The sequence below is a fragment of the Scyliorhinus torazame genome, chromosome 7 (genome assembly GCF_047496885.1).
Source record: "Scyliorhinus torazame isolate Kashiwa2021f chromosome 7, sScyTor2.1, whole genome shotgun sequence".
Lineage (NCBI taxonomy): Eukaryota > Metazoa > Chordata > Chondrichthyes > Carcharhiniformes > Scyliorhinidae > Scyliorhinus > Scyliorhinus torazame.
The window spans coordinates 87,892,850-87,911,009 of record NC_092713.1 but is presented as its reverse complement, the minus strand read 5'-3'; the positions used below and the strand labels follow the sequence as shown (position 1 = coordinate 87,911,009).

Here is an 18,160-nt window from a genome sequence, read left to right as displayed (position 1 = left end):
CTCCACAAGGAGAACAGTCCTAACTTCATCAAACTGTCCCCATAACTGAAGCTTCTCATCCCTGGAACCATTCTTGTAAATCCCTTCTGCACTCTTTCTGCTGCGTTCACAACCTTCCTATACTGTGGCGCCCAGAACTGTACACAGCATTTCATCTGAGGTCTAACTAGTGTCTTTTATAAGTTCACAATATACTCCATACTCTTGTACTCTATGCCCCTGTTCCTAAAACCCAGAATACTATGTGCTTTAGTTATTGCTCTCTCCACTGTCCTGCCACCTTGAATGATCTATAAACACATACATCCAGGTCTCTTTCCTCCTGCATCCCCTTAATAATTTAACCCCTAATTTTATATTGTCTCTCCATGTTCTTCTGACGAAAATGCATCACCTCACACTTCTTCGCATTGAACTTTACCTGCCACCTCTCTGTCAAGTATGTTGTGTGGCACTGAATCAAATGCCTTTTGAAAATCCATTTACATCACATCATACACTCATTGATACTTCCTGTTACCTCCTCAAAAATCTCCAGCGAGTTAATGAAACACGATATTCCTTTTAGAAATCTGTGCTGGCTCCTAATCAAGCCACATTTTTCCATGCCACTACTAATTCTATCCCAAATAATTGTTTCTGGAAACTTACTCACTGCTGATGTTAAACTGACTGGCCTGTTGGGGCTGCCCTTGCAACCTTTTTTGAACAAGGGTGTAACATTCTCAATTCTTCATTCCTCTAACACCTCTCCTGAGTCCAGAGAAGACTGGAAGATTATGGCCAGCACCGCCAAAAATTTCCATTCCTCACTTCCTTATATATCCTTGAATGCATCTCATCCAGTCTAGTTTAAGTTCAGGAAGGGCACAGTGAGGGAGACTTCATCTTGAGTGAGACGGAATGTGTATATTTGTTCAAAGTGGGAATTGGGTGCACAGGGGCAAGAGGTGTTCTTTTGTTTTTTTGCTTTCTAACTTTCTCAGCCTTCAGGCAGTGGTCTTACCCTGCTGCAGAAGAAGAAGCTAGTTATTTGATGAGTATTTCAGCTGCTGTGAGGCTGCAGTGGAGGCAAATACAGCAACACAGATGTCACAGGAAATCATTAGGTTGATTGGTCGGTAAGTGCTCAATATAAGGGTTGCCTTTTCTGCACATGTGGATGTCTAGGACGCCGGTAGCATCCATGACTTTGCACATATTACACACACATTCCACGTGCCCTACCATGTCTTAACTTTATTTTGCTTGCATTAACCCCATTTCTACTTTGTATTATTTGTTACCTTACTATATTCCCCGAACTTTCCCTTATTCCAGACACGGGTCTTTCATCGAAAAGAGAAAATTGATTTCCCAGTGGACCCCTGCACTACTTGCCTGGTTCTCTTGGATGGTCTGGTGGTCACCCATTCCCTCTCTGCCTCCAGGCCGTTTAGCTGCGGGTGCGGACCCTCTCTGAGAGCCATCCAAGAGACCAGGCAAGTAGTGCAGCAGTCCCCTGGGAAGTCAGTTTTCCATTGTGGAAGCTGGTGAGGATGCTGGTTCCTCAGAGGAGTGCAGTCAGGTTTGTGGCATTATGAGCAACTCAGCTGTACAGGAGAGACAGAAGAAGAAGGGAAAAGCAATAGTGATACGGAATTCATTAGTTAAGGGAACAGACAGGCATTTCTGTGGCCATTGATGTGGCTCCATGGTGACACGCTGCCTCCATGGTGCCAGGGTCAGTGATGTCACAGACTGTGGGTTATCCTCGGTGCCACGTGCAAGTCAGTACAGAAAAGGAGGCTAAGGCACTTGAATGAGGGGCTGGAAAGATGTGCAGCATGGAGGGCTTTAGATTTCTGGGACATTGGGGATGGCTCTGTGGGAAATGGCACCTGTAGAAGCCAGACAGGTTGCACCTGAACAAGGGTGGAACAGGGTTCCTTGTGGGGCATTTCACTCATGCTGTCAGGACTCAAGAGAGCTTTAATCTGACTTGGGAAAGCTGTGGGAACCAGCAGAAAATATTCAAGAGGAATGCCAGGATATACAAAATACTGGGAGGGGCAGAAATCACTAGTATAGAGAATATAAGTTAATATGTGAAGTCGGTGTAAGGGAGAAAGTAATGACATCTAAATCAGAGTCAATGTGCATATATGTGAATGCATGGAGTATAGTAAATAAAATTGGCGAGTTACAGGTGCAGATTGCATTATGGGGATAAGATGTTGTGGTGAAAACAGCGACCTGGCTTAAGGAAGATCAGGTAGTCTATAGACCACCAACTAGTGAGAAGAAGTGAGTGGACTGGCCACATAAGGATAAAGGTACAATTGTTAGAGATAACTGTAAGAGAAATTGTTTCTGAAAAATTAAGAGACCTCCAGGTCGATGTGATTAGGCCCTGATGACATAGGCTGTTGAAAGAAATGAAAGAGGTGAGAGCAGAAGCTAGCTAAAACTCTTCAATGGGTTGACACAACATCCAGGGGCGGCACAGTAGCACAGTGGTTAGCACTGTTGCTGCACAGCTTCAGGGTCCCAGGTCCGATTCCCGACTTGGTCACTGTCTGTGCGGAGTCTGCACATTATCCCTGTGTCTGCATGGGTTTCCTCCAGGTGCTCCGGTTTCCTCCCACAGTCCAACGATATGCAGGTTAGGTGGATTGGCCAAGCTAAATTGCCCGTAGTATCCAGAAAGGTTAGGTGGGATTACAGGGTTACAGGGATAGGGTGGAGGCATGGACTTAAGTAGGGTGCTCTTTCCAAGAGTCGGTGCAGACTCGATGGGCTGAATGGCCTCCTTCTGCACTGTAAATTCTATGATTCTTTGAGACCCGAATGAGGCGATGTGAATATAACGTTAAATGTAAAAGATTTAGGAGAGAATGGAGGTGAAACCTTTTTTACACTGTCTGTTGTGAGGCGGTGAAATTAGTAACTGAAGCAGAAACAATGTCAATATTTAAGAATGGGTTAGATAAGTGATTGAAAGGAATGGTGATAAAGGGATAGGGGAATAGAGTATGCACATGAGATTAAGGTGACTATTCATGTGGAGGGTAAATATTAACATGGATTAGTTGGGCTGACTACCATGTTTCTATATTAAAGATTTTTTGTAACCTTTGTAAAGTGATTTACTCTGCTTCTAACTTTGCAGTCCTTAATCTGAGAGCACTCCATGTTGACAATCGACAATGTAGTACAAACATAAGAAATAGGAGCAGAAGTAAATCGTATGGCCCTCAAGCAAAATTCACCATTCAAAAATATCCTGCCTGATATCCCACCCTGTCACCATATCATGCGATGACCTCATTACCCAAATATATAGTGATCTCAGTCTTGAATATACTCGATTACTTTGCATTCATAGCCTGCTATGGTGGAGAATTTCTAAGATTCAGCTCTCTAACCTAAGAAATTTCTTCTCATCTCAGCCCTGAATGGGCGGCCCCTTACCCTGAGATTATAGCCCTTGGTTCCAGATTGTCCAGCCAATGGAAACAGCCTCTCTTAGCATCTAGTGTGCAAACCATGCTTGTTCTGTTCCCCAGCATCACCATCCCTCACTTTGACGACCACACAAATATTTTCAAACTATTTAAAAGAAACAGTTAAAGGATACAAAACAAAACATTAAATTCCTGCAAAGAGTGCTTGCTTTCCTCGGCTGGTGAAATTAGGAAGCATGTAAAGAATAATAATATAGTTTGTACCTACCATTTTGCCCCAATGAGACTCTCTTTCCAATAGAGGAAGTGATACGCCAGAGGAAGGAGACGCTGAAGAATGAGAAGGAATTGGAAAAAATCAAGGACAAGAGATACCTAGATTTCTTGGATATTCTGCTTTGTGCAAGGGTAAGTGTTTATATGCAATAGTTAATTGTTCTAATTAGCCATTTGGTAAGTGGTTTCCTACTGGTATAATTAATTAACCTTTCAAATGAAATCTGCAGTAGTTTCAGCTATTCTCCACACTAATGAAAAGGTATATCTCAGGAGTACATCTGCTAATGATGTCAAGCACACATGATCTGATTAAGACTGGCTTCTATCCACTTGGAGACAGACCTCATGGTAGTACAGTGAACAGAGTGGTGGTTGAGGTGGGACCTTGGTTTCCAACAAGGCCTAAAAGCAGAGGATGGTGACTCTCAGCTCAACATCTGTTGCTTACCTGTAGCGACCTCTAAACAGGGAACCAAAGACGTTGCCAGGAGGAACCAAGCCCTGCACATAGCCAGACCAAGGGCGCGATCTACTCGAAAGGGAACAGAGTCCCAGAGCACAAGTATCCAGGTGTGTTGTCCGGCACTCGGAACACCGCGAAATACTACGCTGTTGGACAGCCATTCAGGTAGATTAGGGGTGTTAGCGGGGATCGCGCGGCCAAGGCCGTACTTAGTCCCGTTTTCTGCACTGAGGAGCTCCTCCGTTCAGGGAGATCAGGGCACCATTTAAAAATGGCGTCCTGATATCTTGACCCCTCCCCCCAACGCAACCCCCAAACCCCAACTCGCCTATAAAGGGGCCCTCAGCCCCCACCACTCATTCTCCCCCGCTCCCCCCATACCCACAAGAGGGCACCCCTGGGCCCAATCCCCATCGTGTACAAAATGCCAGTTTGGCACCGTGGCAGTGCCAGGCTGGAACCCAGAGTACTCGGGTGGCACCAGCAGTGCGAGGGTGCTACCCTGCCCAGAGGACAAGCACCTGGGGCCTGCCCCCGACCCCCAGGGCGACCCCCATGAGTGCCGTTCCGTTTCATCCATGATTGTGAAGACCAGCACTGAATGGTTCTTGCCCGAAGTCCCCAAGGCGACGGGGTTAGATCCCACCCCTTGGATAGAGCTCGGGAATGCGTTCTCGATTGAGACTAGCTGTCTCACTTTAATATGCAGATTTGGTAGAAAGTTATCCCGCCTATAATGGGTGCGATTCACATTGCAACGTCTCGCAAAATCATGTTAGATCTCTCGAGGCACGGCAAGCCGGGTAGATCTCGGAAGAGGAATCCCCAGCATCTATCGGCTGCACCGCACTGCTTTTCGGGCGCAATGCAGTCAGTAGATCTTGCCCCTAGATAGTCTAGTTCCAGCATCTACCTCGTAAATCATATTCGGCTAGGAGTGAACAAAGGAGAACCCCTCAGCACAATTCCTTAAAAGAATGTATCAGTTAGTAGAAACATGTTGCACTTATTTATGGCTTTATATCATATTAATCACCTTATTATTAATTGTTATTTTCAATTATGCTCAGCACATCAGCCTTCAGCTTTACTTTAGCAGATAAATTTTAAATCAACAGAATCATCCTAGCTGGTACAACTTGGTACAGGAGCCAGAAATGTTGAAACTTTCTCTAATTTCATCACCCCAGGATTTCCGTAGTTTTTTATTTTATGGCTGACTTTTGAACAGTTTAATGATAATGAGCTAGGGTGCAATTTCACATGTTTTATGAATGAATCACTATGTGCTTAACAAATTCACACAAAATGGGCATTAAAGATCAGTCATACTTTTTTTCCGGGTGCGGCGATGACCAGCTGAGTCGCACGTTTCGGCAGCTCCCTGTGAAACGGACTTTTGGGCTCTTGATAGGAGCCCCAACGGCAATTTTAACGGCTGAAAACACCGTGCGGTAAACCAGAAGGGTGTTCCCCCTGGACACGGATGGAAAAAGGAGAGGAAAGTGGCCGGATTGCAGCGGATCCTTTGGAACAACGGCAAGGAAGGCAAGCAGAAACCAAGATGGCGTCGGAAGGTGGCAGTTTCATATGGGGCCCTGAACAACAAGAGTTTTTGAAACGCTGCGTGGAGGAGATAAAAAAGGAAATGAAGAAAGAGTTGTTGGCCCCGATATTACAGGCGATTGAAGGGCTGAAAGAGGAACAAAAGACCCAGGAGCAGGAGCTTCGGGTCGTGAAGGCGAAAGCAGCTGAGAATGAAAACGATATACAGGGCCTGGTGGTGAAGTCGGAGATACAGGAGGCACACCAGAAACGATCTGTGGAGAGGTTGGAGGCACTGGAAAATAACGCAAGGAGGAACAACTTGAGGATTCTTGGCCTTCCTGAAGGTGTGGAGGGGGCGGACGTCGGGGCATATGTGAGCACGATGCTGCACTCGTTAATGGGAGTGGAGGCCCCGACGGGTCCGTTGGAGGTGGAGGGAGCATACCGAGTTATGGTGCGAGGACCGAGAGCAGGAGAAGCTCCCAGAGCCATAGTGGTGAGATTTCTCCGTTTTAAGGATAGAGAAATGGTCCTTAGATGGGCGAAGAAAACTCGGTGTAGTAAATGGGAGAACGCGGTGATCCGCGTCTATCAAGATTGGAGTGCGGAGGTGGCGAGAAGGAGGGCGAGCTTTAATCGGGCCAAAGCGGTACTTCACAAAAAAAAGATAAAGTTTGGAATGCTGCAACCGGCAAGACTGTGGGTCACATATCAAGGGAGGCACCACTACTTTGAGACGGCGGATGAAGCGTGGACTTTTATTGTAGAAGAAAAATTGGAATGATTGGACTACGAAAATGAACGTTTGGACAAAGTGGTGGGACGAGTGGGGGGGGGGGGGCGAAGAGGGATTGTATTGTATGATTAATCCTGCGGTATGGTAACTTTTCTTTCTCCCACAGGTGGTGATGGGGGGAGGTGGGGAGGGAGAGGAGATGGGGCGTTGGCCATGGGAGGCGGGGCCGAGGGAGAGGCGCGGGCTTGGTTCCCGCGCTATGATAATTATGGCGGGAATAGAGAAGCAGGAAGGAGGGGGCACCGCACGGGGCGAGCCGTGATCACGGGGGGAAGCCGAGGTCAGCCAGAGTTTGCTGACTTCTGGGAGCAACATGGGGGGAGTAATTACGCTAGCGGGGGGTCTAGCGGGGGGGGGGGGAGGGGGGAATTACTGGGTTGCTGCTGCTGGGGAAAGGGGGGAGTGGGTGCGGGAAAGGATGGGCGGGGGGGCACCGTCTGGGAGAAATACAGCCGCGTGGGAACTGGGCGAGAAGCTGGAAAAAGATGATGGCTAACCGGCAAGGGGGGGGGGGGGGAAGCCCCCCAACTCGGCTGATCACGTGGAACGTGAGGGGACTTAACGGGCCGATAAAGAGGGCACGAGTACTCGCACACCTTAAGAAACTTAAAGCAGATGTGGTCATGTTACAGGAAACGCACCTGAAACTGATAGATCAGGTTGGGTTGCGCAAAGGATGGGTAGGGCAGGTGTTCCATTCGGGGCTGGATGCGAAAAACAGGGGGGTGGCTATATTAGTGGGGAAGCGGGTAATGTTCGAGGCAAAGACTAGAGTGGCGGATAACGGGGGCAGATACGTGATGGTGAGTGGCAAATTACAGGGAGAGATGGTGGTGTTGGTAAACGTGTATGCCCCGAATTGGGACGATGCCAATTTTATGAGGCGAATGCTAGGACGCATCCCAGACCTAGAGACCGGAAAGCTGATAATGGGGGGAGACTTTAACACGGTGTTGGAACCAAGGCTGGATAGGTCGAAGTCCAGGACTGGTAGGAGGCCGGCAGCAGCCAAGGTGCTTAAGGATTTTATGGAGCAGATGGGAGGGGTGGACCCGTGGAGATTCAGTAGACCTAGGAGTAAGGAGTTCTCGTTTTTCTCCTATGTCCATAAAGTCTATTCACGCATAGACTTTTTTGTGTTGGGTAGGGCATTGATCCCGAGGGTGAGGGGAACGGAATATACGGCTATAGCCATTTCGGATCATGCCCCACACTGGGTAGACTTGGAGATAGGGGAGGAAACAAGAGGGCGTCCACCCTGGAGAATGGATATGGGACTAATGGCGGATGAGGGGGTGTGCTTAAGGGTGAGGGGATGCATTGAAAAGTACTTGGAACTCAATGACAATGGGGAGGTTCAGGTGGGAGTGGTCTGGGAGGCGTTGAAGGCGGTGGTTAGGGGGGAGCTGATATCAATAAGGACACATAAAGGGAAGCAGGAGAGTAAGGAACGGGAGCGGTTGTTGCAAGAACTTTTGAGGGTGGACAGACAATATGCGGAAGCACCGGAGGAGGGACTGTATAGGGAAAGGCAAAGGCTGCATGTGGAATTTGACTTGCTGACCACAGGCACTGCAGAGGCACAATGGAGGAAGGCGCAGGGTGTACAGTATGAATATGGAGAGAAGGCGAGCAGATTGCTGGCACACCAATTGAGGAAAAGGGGAGCAGCGAGGGAAATAGGGGGGGTGAGAGACGAAGATGGAGAGACGGAGCGGGGAGCGGAGAGAGTGAATGAAGTGTTCAAGACATTTTATAAAAAATTGTATGAAGCTCAACCCCCGGATGGGAGGGAGAGAATGATGGAGTTTTTGGATCGGCTGGAAATTCCCAAGGTGGAAGAGCAGGAAAGGATGGGATTGGGAGCACAGATCACGGTAGAAGAAGTGGTGAAAGGAATTAGGAACATGCAGACGGGAAAGGCCCCGGGACCGGACGGATTCCCAGTTGAATTTTACAGAAAATATTTGGACTTGCTCGCTCCGCTACTGACGAGGACCTTCAACGAGGCAAAGGAAAGGGGACAACTGCCCCCGACTATGTCAGAAGCAACGATATCGCTTCTTTTAAAGAAGGAAAAGGATCCGCTACAATGCGGGTCCTACAGACCAATCTCCCTCCTCAATGTAGATGCCAAGGTCTTGGCCAAGGTAATGGCAATGAGAATAGAGGAATGTGTCCCGGGGGTGGTTCATGAAGACCAAACTGGGTTTGTGAAGGGGAGACAGCTGAACACGAACATACGGAGGTTGTTAGGCGTAATGATGATGGCCCCACCAGAGGGTGAAACGGAGATAGTAGTGGCGATGGATGCCGAGAAAGCATTTGATAGAGTGGAGTGGGATTATCTGTGGGAGGTGTTGAGGAGATTTGGGTTCGGAGAGGGGTATGTTAGATGGGTGCAGCTGTTGTATAGGGCCCCAGTGGCGAGTGTGGTCACGAATGGACGGGGATCGGCATATTTTCGGCTCCACAGAGGGACAAGGCAGGGATGTCCCCTGTCCCCATTACTGTTTGCACTGGCGATTGAGCCCCTGGCGATAGCGCTGAGAGGTTCCAAGGGATGGAGGGGAATACTTAGGGGAGGAGAAGAACACCGGGTATCTTTATATGCGGATGATCTGCTACTATATGTGGCGGATCCAGCGGAGGGGATGCCAGAAATAATGCGGATACTTGGGGAGTTTGGGGATTTTTCAGGGTATAAATTGAACATGGGAAAGAGTGAGCTGTTTGTGGTGCATCCAGGGGAGCAGAGTAGAGAAATAGAAGACCTACCGTTGAGGAAGGTAACAAGAGACTTTCGTTACCTGGGGATCCAGATAGCTAAGAATTGGGGCACATTGCACAGGCTAAATTTGACGCGGTTGGTGGAACAGATGGAGGAAGATTTCAAGAGATGGGACATGGTAGCATTGTCAATGGCAGGGAGGGTGCAGGCAGTTAAGATGGTGGTCCTCCCGAGATTCCTTTTTGTGTTTCAGCGTCTCCCGGTGGTGATCACGAAGGCTTTTTTCAAAAGGATAGAAAAGAGTATTATGGGTTTTGTTTGGGCCGGGAAGACTCCGAGAGTGAGGAAGGGATTCTTACAGCGTAGTAGGGATAGGGGGGGGCTGGCACTACCGAGCCTAAGTGAGTATTATTGGGCCGCTAATATTTCAATGGTGAGTAAGTGGATGGGAGAGGAGGAAGGAGCGGCGTGGAAGAGATTAGAGAGGGCGTCCTGTAGGGGGACCAGCCTGCAGGCTATGGTGACAGCCCCATTGCCGTTCTCACCAAGGAACTATACCACGAGTCCGGTGGTGGTAGCTACACTGAAGATTTGGGGACAGTGGAGACGACATAGGGGAAAGACCGGAGCACTGGGGGGGTCCCCGATAAGAAACAACCATAGGTTTGCCCCGGGGGGAATGGATGGGGGATATGGAATGTGGCAAAGAGCAGGTATAACGCAATTGAAAGATCTATTTGTGGATGGGAAGTTTGCGAGTCTGGGAGCGCTGACCGAGAAATATGGGTTGCCCCAAGGGAATGCATTCAGGTACATGCAATTGAGGGCTTTTGCGAGGCAGCAGGTGAGGGAATTCCCGCAGCTCCCGACACAAGAGGTGCAGGACAGAGTCATCTCAAAGAAATGGGTGGGGGACGGTAAGGTGTCGGATATATATAGGGAATTGAGAGACGAAGGGGAGACTATGATGGACGAACTAAAAGGGAAATGGGAAGAAGAGCTAGGGGAGGAGATTGAGGAGGGGATGTGGGCAGATGCCCTAAACAGGGTAAACTCGTCGTCCTCGTGCGCCAGGCTAAGCCTGATTCAGTTTAAGGTATTACACAGGGCACATATGACTGGAACACGGCTCAGTAAATTTTTTGGGGTGGAGGATAGGTGTGCGAGGTGCTCGAGAAGCCCAGCGAATCATACCCATATGTTTTGGTCATGCCCGGCACTACAGGGGTTTTGGATGGGGGTGACAAAGGTGCTTTCGAAAGTAGTAGGAGTCCAGGTCGAACCAAGCTGGGGGTTGGCTATATTTGGGGTTGCACAAGAGCCGGGAGTGCAGGAGGCGAAAGAGGCCGATGTTTTGGCCTTTGCGTCCCTAGTAGCCCGGCGCAGAATATTGCTAATGTGGAAAGAAGCCAAGCCCCCGGGGGTGGAGACCTGGATAAATGATATGGCGGGGTTCATAAAGTTAGAGCGGATTAAGTTCGTCCTAAGGGGGTCGGCTCAAGGGTTTACAAGGCGGTGGCAACCGTTCGTCGAATATCTTGCGGAAAGATAGATAGGGGAGAACAAAGAAGGCAGCAGCAGCAGCCCAGAACTTGGGGGGTGGGGGGGGGGGGGGGGGGGGGGGGGGGTGGCCTGAGACAAGGCAGTTGCCAATTAGGGCTAGTTTTTATTTTTGTTATTTAATATTTATTTATTTGTTGTTGTTTTCTTTTGTTCTTGTTTAAATAAAAAAGGTCATTATTATCTGTATTGTTATAATGTTGTGTAAAGGATGCACAATGTACTGTGTTGGTTGACCAAAAATTTTCAATAAAATATTATTTAAAAAAAAAAAAAAAAGATCAGTCATACTCTGCTCTTCCAAGACGCATTATCTTAAAGCTGAACTGCTGGATATGTGAAAATGGATTAGATAGCAAAGTCCTCCACTGCTTCAAACACAACTGTAGTTATGGCCTTAATCCAGGGGCACTGCCAGGGTGCCAGGTTAGCATTGCCAATGTGCCAAGCTGGCATTTTTTGTGCAGTGGCAATCCGGCCGGGGGTGCCCTGCGTGGTTGTTGGCGGGAGTGGGCGAGCGGAGCTTCTCAGTGCGCAAAACGGGGTTATTTGTAGCCTCGGCTACGTGTTCCCTGCTGAGGTCCCCGGTCTATCGCGAGTGCCATTTTATAGCGTTGTGTTTCTCAGCGCTGCGAGCGCTGGCAAACATGCGGCTAAACGCGTTTGCTATGGCACTTGTTCCCATTTAGTTAAATCTCGCCCAACAAAGAAACACAAAAGCCAACCACAGCAACAGGAAATAACCACACCCTCCCTCCACCCCCCAAAAAAAACAACCTCCACTCTCCCCGCTGCCACCCTGGCACCTGCCCCCCCCCCTTTTAGTTTTTCATCCAAATCACCAGCCCAAATAGGACAAGTGAAGCCCCCCCCCGCCATGCTGATGACTCAATACTCCATAAGGAAGTCAATGAACAGCTTCCACCTCGAGGTGAACCTGTCCTTCATACCTCGAATGTTAAACTTGATCTTCTCCAAATGCAAAAACTCTGCAAACTCATTAACCCAAACCCCTGCCTTTGGTGGCTCCGAGTCCCGCCAGCACAACAGAATCCATCTCTGGGCTGTCAGTGAGGCAAAGGTCAACACGTTGGCCTCTCTCCCCACCTGTACTCCCAGATCCTCCAACACTTCCGATATCGCCACCTCCGAACTCTGGGTTACCTCTACCCCCAAAACCTTTGACATTGCGTCCGCAAATTCCATCCAAAATCCCCTCAACCTCAGACACGCACAAAACATATGGACATGAATCGCCGGCCTCTGCACACATTGCCCACACCTATCTTCCACCCCCAAAAAGAACCGACTCATCCTGGACACTATCATGAGGGCCCTGTGTACAACTTTAAACTGGATGAGGCTTAGTTTTCTACGCAACGAGGACGCATTAACTCTTTGCAAAGCCTCACAGCATACTCTAGCCCCCAGCGGCCCACCCAGCTCCTTCTCCCACTTATACCTAACTTCCTTCACCGGGGCACTCTCTCTCTTCAACAGCTCCCCATATATATCCACAACCTTGTCCTCCCCAATTTCCCAGACAGGAGTTTATCCTGCAGCACCGAGGGCAGCTGCATCGGAAACAATGGTGCCACCTTGCTCATGAAGTCACTGACCTGCAGATACCTGAATCCATTCCCCTTCAGCAACTGGTACACCCCCTCCAGCTCCTCCAGGCCTGCAAACTTCTCTCCAGCAAACAAATCCCTAAAATATTCTATCCCCACCTGTCACCATTCCCCCGGAACCTTGCGTCCAACCCGGTGCAAACCCATGATTAGCGCAAATTGTTGCCCACAGGAACATAGCTTCCATTCCAAAGTGCTGCCAATACTGGTTCCACATCTTCAGTACTGATACCACCATCGGGCTCGTGGAGTACCTGATTGGTGAGAACAGAAGGGGCGCCAACAACAGTGCCCTCAAACTGGTCCCCTTGCACGAGACTGCCCCCATCTACCCCCAAACCGACCCCTCGTCCACCACCTATTTCTTAACCATTACAATGTTTACTGCCCAATAGTAGTTTAGCAAGCTCGGCGACGCTAACCCCTGCCCCTGTTGATCCCTCTCCAAGAACACCCTCCTTACCTGCCCACACAAACCTCAAAATCATCCCATTAACCTACCTAAAAAAGGATTTGGGCACAAAAACCAGGAGGTTGTGGAACACCAACAAAAACTTCGGCAACACCATCATCTTTACCGTCTTGACCCGACCAGCCAACGACAATGGCAGCACATCCCATCTGTTAAAGTCCGCCTTCATTCCCTCCACCAACGGCGCCAAGTTCAACTTATGGAACTGGGTCCAACTCCGCGGCACCTATATCCCAAGGTAACAAAAACTCACCCCTATCGACTGGAGTGGCAGTTCCTCCAAATTCCTCTCCTGTCCCTGAGCATTAATTGGGAATATTTCACTTTTCCCCACATTAAGCTTGTACCCCAGAAAACGGCCAAACTCCGCATAGTCCCGTCAAAGCTCCCGACCAGGTCCTAATTATAGAGCAGGGGATCATCCGCAGACAAAGAAACTCCATGCTCCAACACTCCCCCTCCCACCGCTCAATTCCCCTCGAGTCCCTAAGCACCATTGCCAATGGCTCAACAAAAGTAAAAGACAGAATCACATTCCAGCTCCACCCACACAATGACATCACTGCAGCTATTTGATAAACTCCCATTTCTTAAAGGGACCCGCACATGACACACTTCGAAAAATCTCCCAGCCAGATTGCTGCCTGTTGCTCGTTACACTCCTCATCTGGTAAGCCATAAACTGGCCCCACTGGAGGAGGACTTCTATCTCCCAGTGCTCATGCACCTCACACCAGCAAACACCCCCTAAATCGAGTGAAAAAGGACCAAACAATTCCGCCTCGACCGGGGGCCATCAAATGTGTGACCACTCACTTCAAGGCCGCCACTGGAAGTCCGTTTCTTGCTTTCCTGTGGAATGAATTGAATTGGTTGAAGACTGGTCTCGATGATGTTCAGGGCCTCCTGAGGTATCAGAGATGGATCATCCATGTGGTACTTCTGTTGTTACTATTGGTTTAGATGAGTGAGGTGGATGTGGTGGATGTGGTGACTCATATATAGACTGCATCAAAGAATGTTTACAGCACAGAAAGTGGCCATTAACTAGTCCCATTCCCCTACTTTTCGCCTTCATCCTGGAAATCTTTTTGTTTCACAGAATAATCCAAATCTGTTTTGAAAGCCGCAATTGAATCTGCCTTAGCCACACTCTCTCAGGCAGTGCAATACCACCACACGGCCTATCACTATCAGGCAGTGCAATACCACCACACGGCCTATCACTATCAGGCAGTGCAACATCACCACACGGCCTAACCACTCTCGGGCAGTGCAATACCACCACACGGCCTGACCACTCTCAGGCAGTGCAATACCACCACATGGCCTAACCACTCTCAGGCAGTGCAATACCACCACACGGCCTATCAATATCAGGCAGTGCAATACCACCACACGGCCTATCACTATCAGGCAGTGCAATACCACCACACGGCCTGACCACTCTCAGGCAGTGCAATACCACCACACGGCGTAACCACTATCAGGCAGTGCAATACCATCACACGGCCTATCACTATCAGGCAGTGCAATACCACCACACGGCCTATCATTATCAGGCAGTGCAATACCATCACACGGCCTAACCACTCTCAGGCAGTGCAATACCACCACACGTCCTAACCACTCTCAGGCAGTGCAATACCACCACACGGCCTACCACTCAGGCAGTGCAATACCACCACACGGCCTAACCACTCTCAGGCAGTGCAATACCACCACATGGCATAACCACTCTCAGGCAGTGCAATACCACCACATGGCCTAACCACTCTCAGGCAGTGCAATACCACCACACGGCCTATCACTATCAGGCAGTGCAATACCACCACACGGCCTACCACTATCAGGCAGTGCAATACCACCACACGGCCTACCACTATCAGGCAGTGCAATACCACCACACGGCCTATCACTATCAGGCAGTGCAATACCACCACACGGCCTATCACTATCAGGCAGTGCAATACCACCACACGGCGTAACCACTCTCAGGCAGTGCAATACCACCACACGGCCGAACCACTCTCAGGCAGTGCAATACCACCACACGGCCTAACCACTCTCAGGCAGTGAAATACCACCACACGGCCTGACCACTCTCAGGCAGTGCAACACCACCCACACAGCCCAACCACTCAGGCAGTGCAATACCACCACACGGCCTAACCACTCTCAGGCAGTGCAATACCACCACACGGCCTAACCACTCTCAGGCAGTGCAATACCATCACACGGCCCAACCACTCAGGCAGTGCAATACCACCACACGGCCCAACCACTCAGGCAGCACAATACCACCACACGGCCTAACCACTCTCAGGCCGTGAAATACTACCACACGGCCTAACCACTCTCGGGCAGTGAAATACCACCACACGGCCTGACCAATCTCAGGCAGTGAAATACCACCACACGGCCTGACCAATCTTAGGCAGTGCAATACCACCACACGGCCTAACCACTCTCAGGCAGTGAAATACCACCACACGGCCTAACCACTCTCAGGCAGTGAAATACCACCACACGGCCTGACCAATCTTAGGCAGAGCAACACCACCACACGGCCTGACCAATCTTAGGCAGTGCAATACCATCACACGGCCTAACCACTCTCAGGCAGTGTAATACCATCACACGGCCCAACCACTCGCTGTGTAAAAAAGAGTTTTCTCAGATTACCTTTGATTCCTTTGCTAATCACCTTAATTTACTGCCCTCTGGTTGTCGAGCCTTCCATCAATTGGAACAGTTTCTCCCTATCTACTCTGTCCTGAGCCCTTTATCAAATTACCTCTCAACTTTCTGTTCTCTAAGGAAAGCAGCCCCAGTTTCACCAGTTCCTCACAGCTGAAATCTCTCATCCTTAGGAGCATTCTCGTGAAACCCTCTCTAAAGCCTTCACATCCTTCCTAAAGTGTGGTGCCCAGAATTGGGTGCAATATTGTAGTTGAAGTCAAACCAGTGTTTTATAAAGGTTTATTGACATTTCTCTGTTCTTGTACCCTATTGGCTGAAATTTTCTGTCCCAGTCTGTTGGCGGGGTGTTCTTGTCCAACTAATGGCGTTCCCCCCCCCCCCCCCCCCATCTCCGCCGTCCAGCAGCAGAGTGTGTGGGGCACACAAAACCCCAGATACATCAGTGAAACCCGAAAATCTCGCCGCCAGCCAATGGCAGGCTGCCTCCACCACTGGAAAATACGCTGTGGGGGTCCAGAAAATCCCGCCTTCTACTTACAAAACCCAAGATCTTGTATGCCTCATTAACTATCATTTCAAGATGTTCGGCCACCTTTAACCATTTGTTTACATGTACCTGCCTGTTTCTCTGTTCCTATTGAATTGTATGTTTTATACTGGCACTCCTCATTCTTCCTACCAAAATGTATATCTCTGTATTAAATATCAATTGCCATATGTTTTCTTAAAGTCTATCACTTTGCTCCGAACAGTTCACAATACTTCCAAGTTTTGCGTTATCTGCAAGTTCTGAAATGGTGCCTGTCCACCTAAATCTATGTCATTTAATATATATCAAGAAAAGTGGTGTTCCTAATGCCAAGCCTTGGAGAACACCACTATTAACTTTCCTCCAGTGTAAAAAAACAACCACTCACCTGTATTTCCTGTCGCTCAGCTAATTTTGCATCAATGTTGCCATTGCCCCTTTTATCCATGAACTTCCACTTTTCTGACAAACCTGTGAATGTGGCAGATTTAAAGTACATAAGTGAGAAGGAATAAAGATTTCTTCCCACTTCTAGTTTCACTGGAGACCTAATTTTAAACCTGTGTCCTCTGGTCTAGGCAGTCAACATTTTTGACATACTAAAACCTTACAGGTTATATATATATGTGAAATTGTGGATTGCTAAAGATTTCTGACCAATTTGCTCCAGCTGGTTTACACACAACTTTACTAGTTTTAGGCAAAGATTTCTGACAACTTACTAATTTGCGATAGATTTATGTATTGTTGATAAAGGGAAGCTTTCAGGGAAAGAAGACAAACCCCACCTGATGCCTTGATGTTTACAAGAGCAAATTAAATGTAGTAATGTTGGTCAGTCACCATAGATGTGGATGTGGTAACTTTCATGCAAATCCCACCCAACACACAGCTCAGAGATTTCTAGAGTTACCAGATTCCAACAAAACTCTGCAGCTGGAAAGAACACATAAGCAAGGAGTTTCTGCTCCTGTCCATGGTTAGTGACATGGAGGGCAGGAGCAGAAAATATCAACGTCGTAAACCAGTTTGCAATACTGCCGTAATATCTCCAATGAAGGGCGCTTTTTCCAACCGTGCAATATCAGGAACGCCATTTACACACATGCATATTCATTAAAAGGGGTATTTACCGGGATCAGCCCCTCACGCTGGATCAATAGGACACGTCAGCGTGCAATTAGGCTAATGTGTTTCACAATGGTATATAAGCGACATGCGCCCGGTGACATGCACTTCGCTCAGAACTTTGAGGTCTGTGCACCTACGTTGCAGTGCGCAGTGCCATAGGTTCAGCACACGGCCTCACTCACAAACCATATCTCTTCGGGGAAGATTACCAAGCAAGGCTCTGCTTAATGCATCAGCGGTAAGACAGGGGTTGGCTCGAGTCGGCTGTCGGGCCAGACTACCAACTGGGAAACGAGCAAGTGGGCAGAACAGCTGCACTGCAAGGCACCCATCTAGGCAACGGATAACTGGGCAAAAGAGTTGCACGGCAAGAACCCCGACCGAGTTAACTGACAAGAAGGGCTGCAATGGTTTAAGTGGACAGTAGGACTGCAGGGCAAGAACCCCAACAGGGCAATGAGTAACTGACAAGAAACGCTGCATGGCAAGGCCCCTGACTCAGCAATGTGCCAGAGGCATGACAAAGGGCTGTAGGGTTCAGGCCAAGGCCTGCACTGGGGGGAGGGGGGAGAGATAGGGCTCACACACATGACAGGGGTGGGGTGGGGGGGAGTGGGATGACTTATGCTCATGAATGGGGAGGGAGTCTCTAACTGAATTACATCTGCGACTTGGGGCTAGAACAGCAGAGTAGTGAACTGAGGAAGCATTTCACTTCATTGCCCATCTTTCCAAGACTCTACTTGTCTAAGTTCTGGAAGGGTGAGGGCATGGCAGTCCATTCTCAATCTTTCCCGGAAGGCTATCTGCAGGGTATGGACATAACATCATGTGCATCGGCCCAGGGGGCCTCTAGCATTCTCATGTGCCG

The 18,160-nt window shown here is 48.9% G+C and overlaps 1 protein-coding gene across 1 annotated transcript in view; it reads left to right on the top strand.

Annotated features, from left to right (window-relative positions):
• The window catches only part of cyp4t8 (cytochrome P450, family 4, subfamily T, polypeptide 8), a 162,726-nt gene that overhangs the window by 113,317 nt on the left and 31,249 nt on the right, over positions 1-18,160 (top strand). Inside the window, exon 7 of the mRNA XM_072511029.1 lies at positions 3,748-3,854. Coding sequence (XP_072367130.1) covers positions 3,748-3,854 — 107 coding nt within the window. The remainder of the gene's footprint in view (positions 1-3,747; positions 3,855-18,160) is intronic.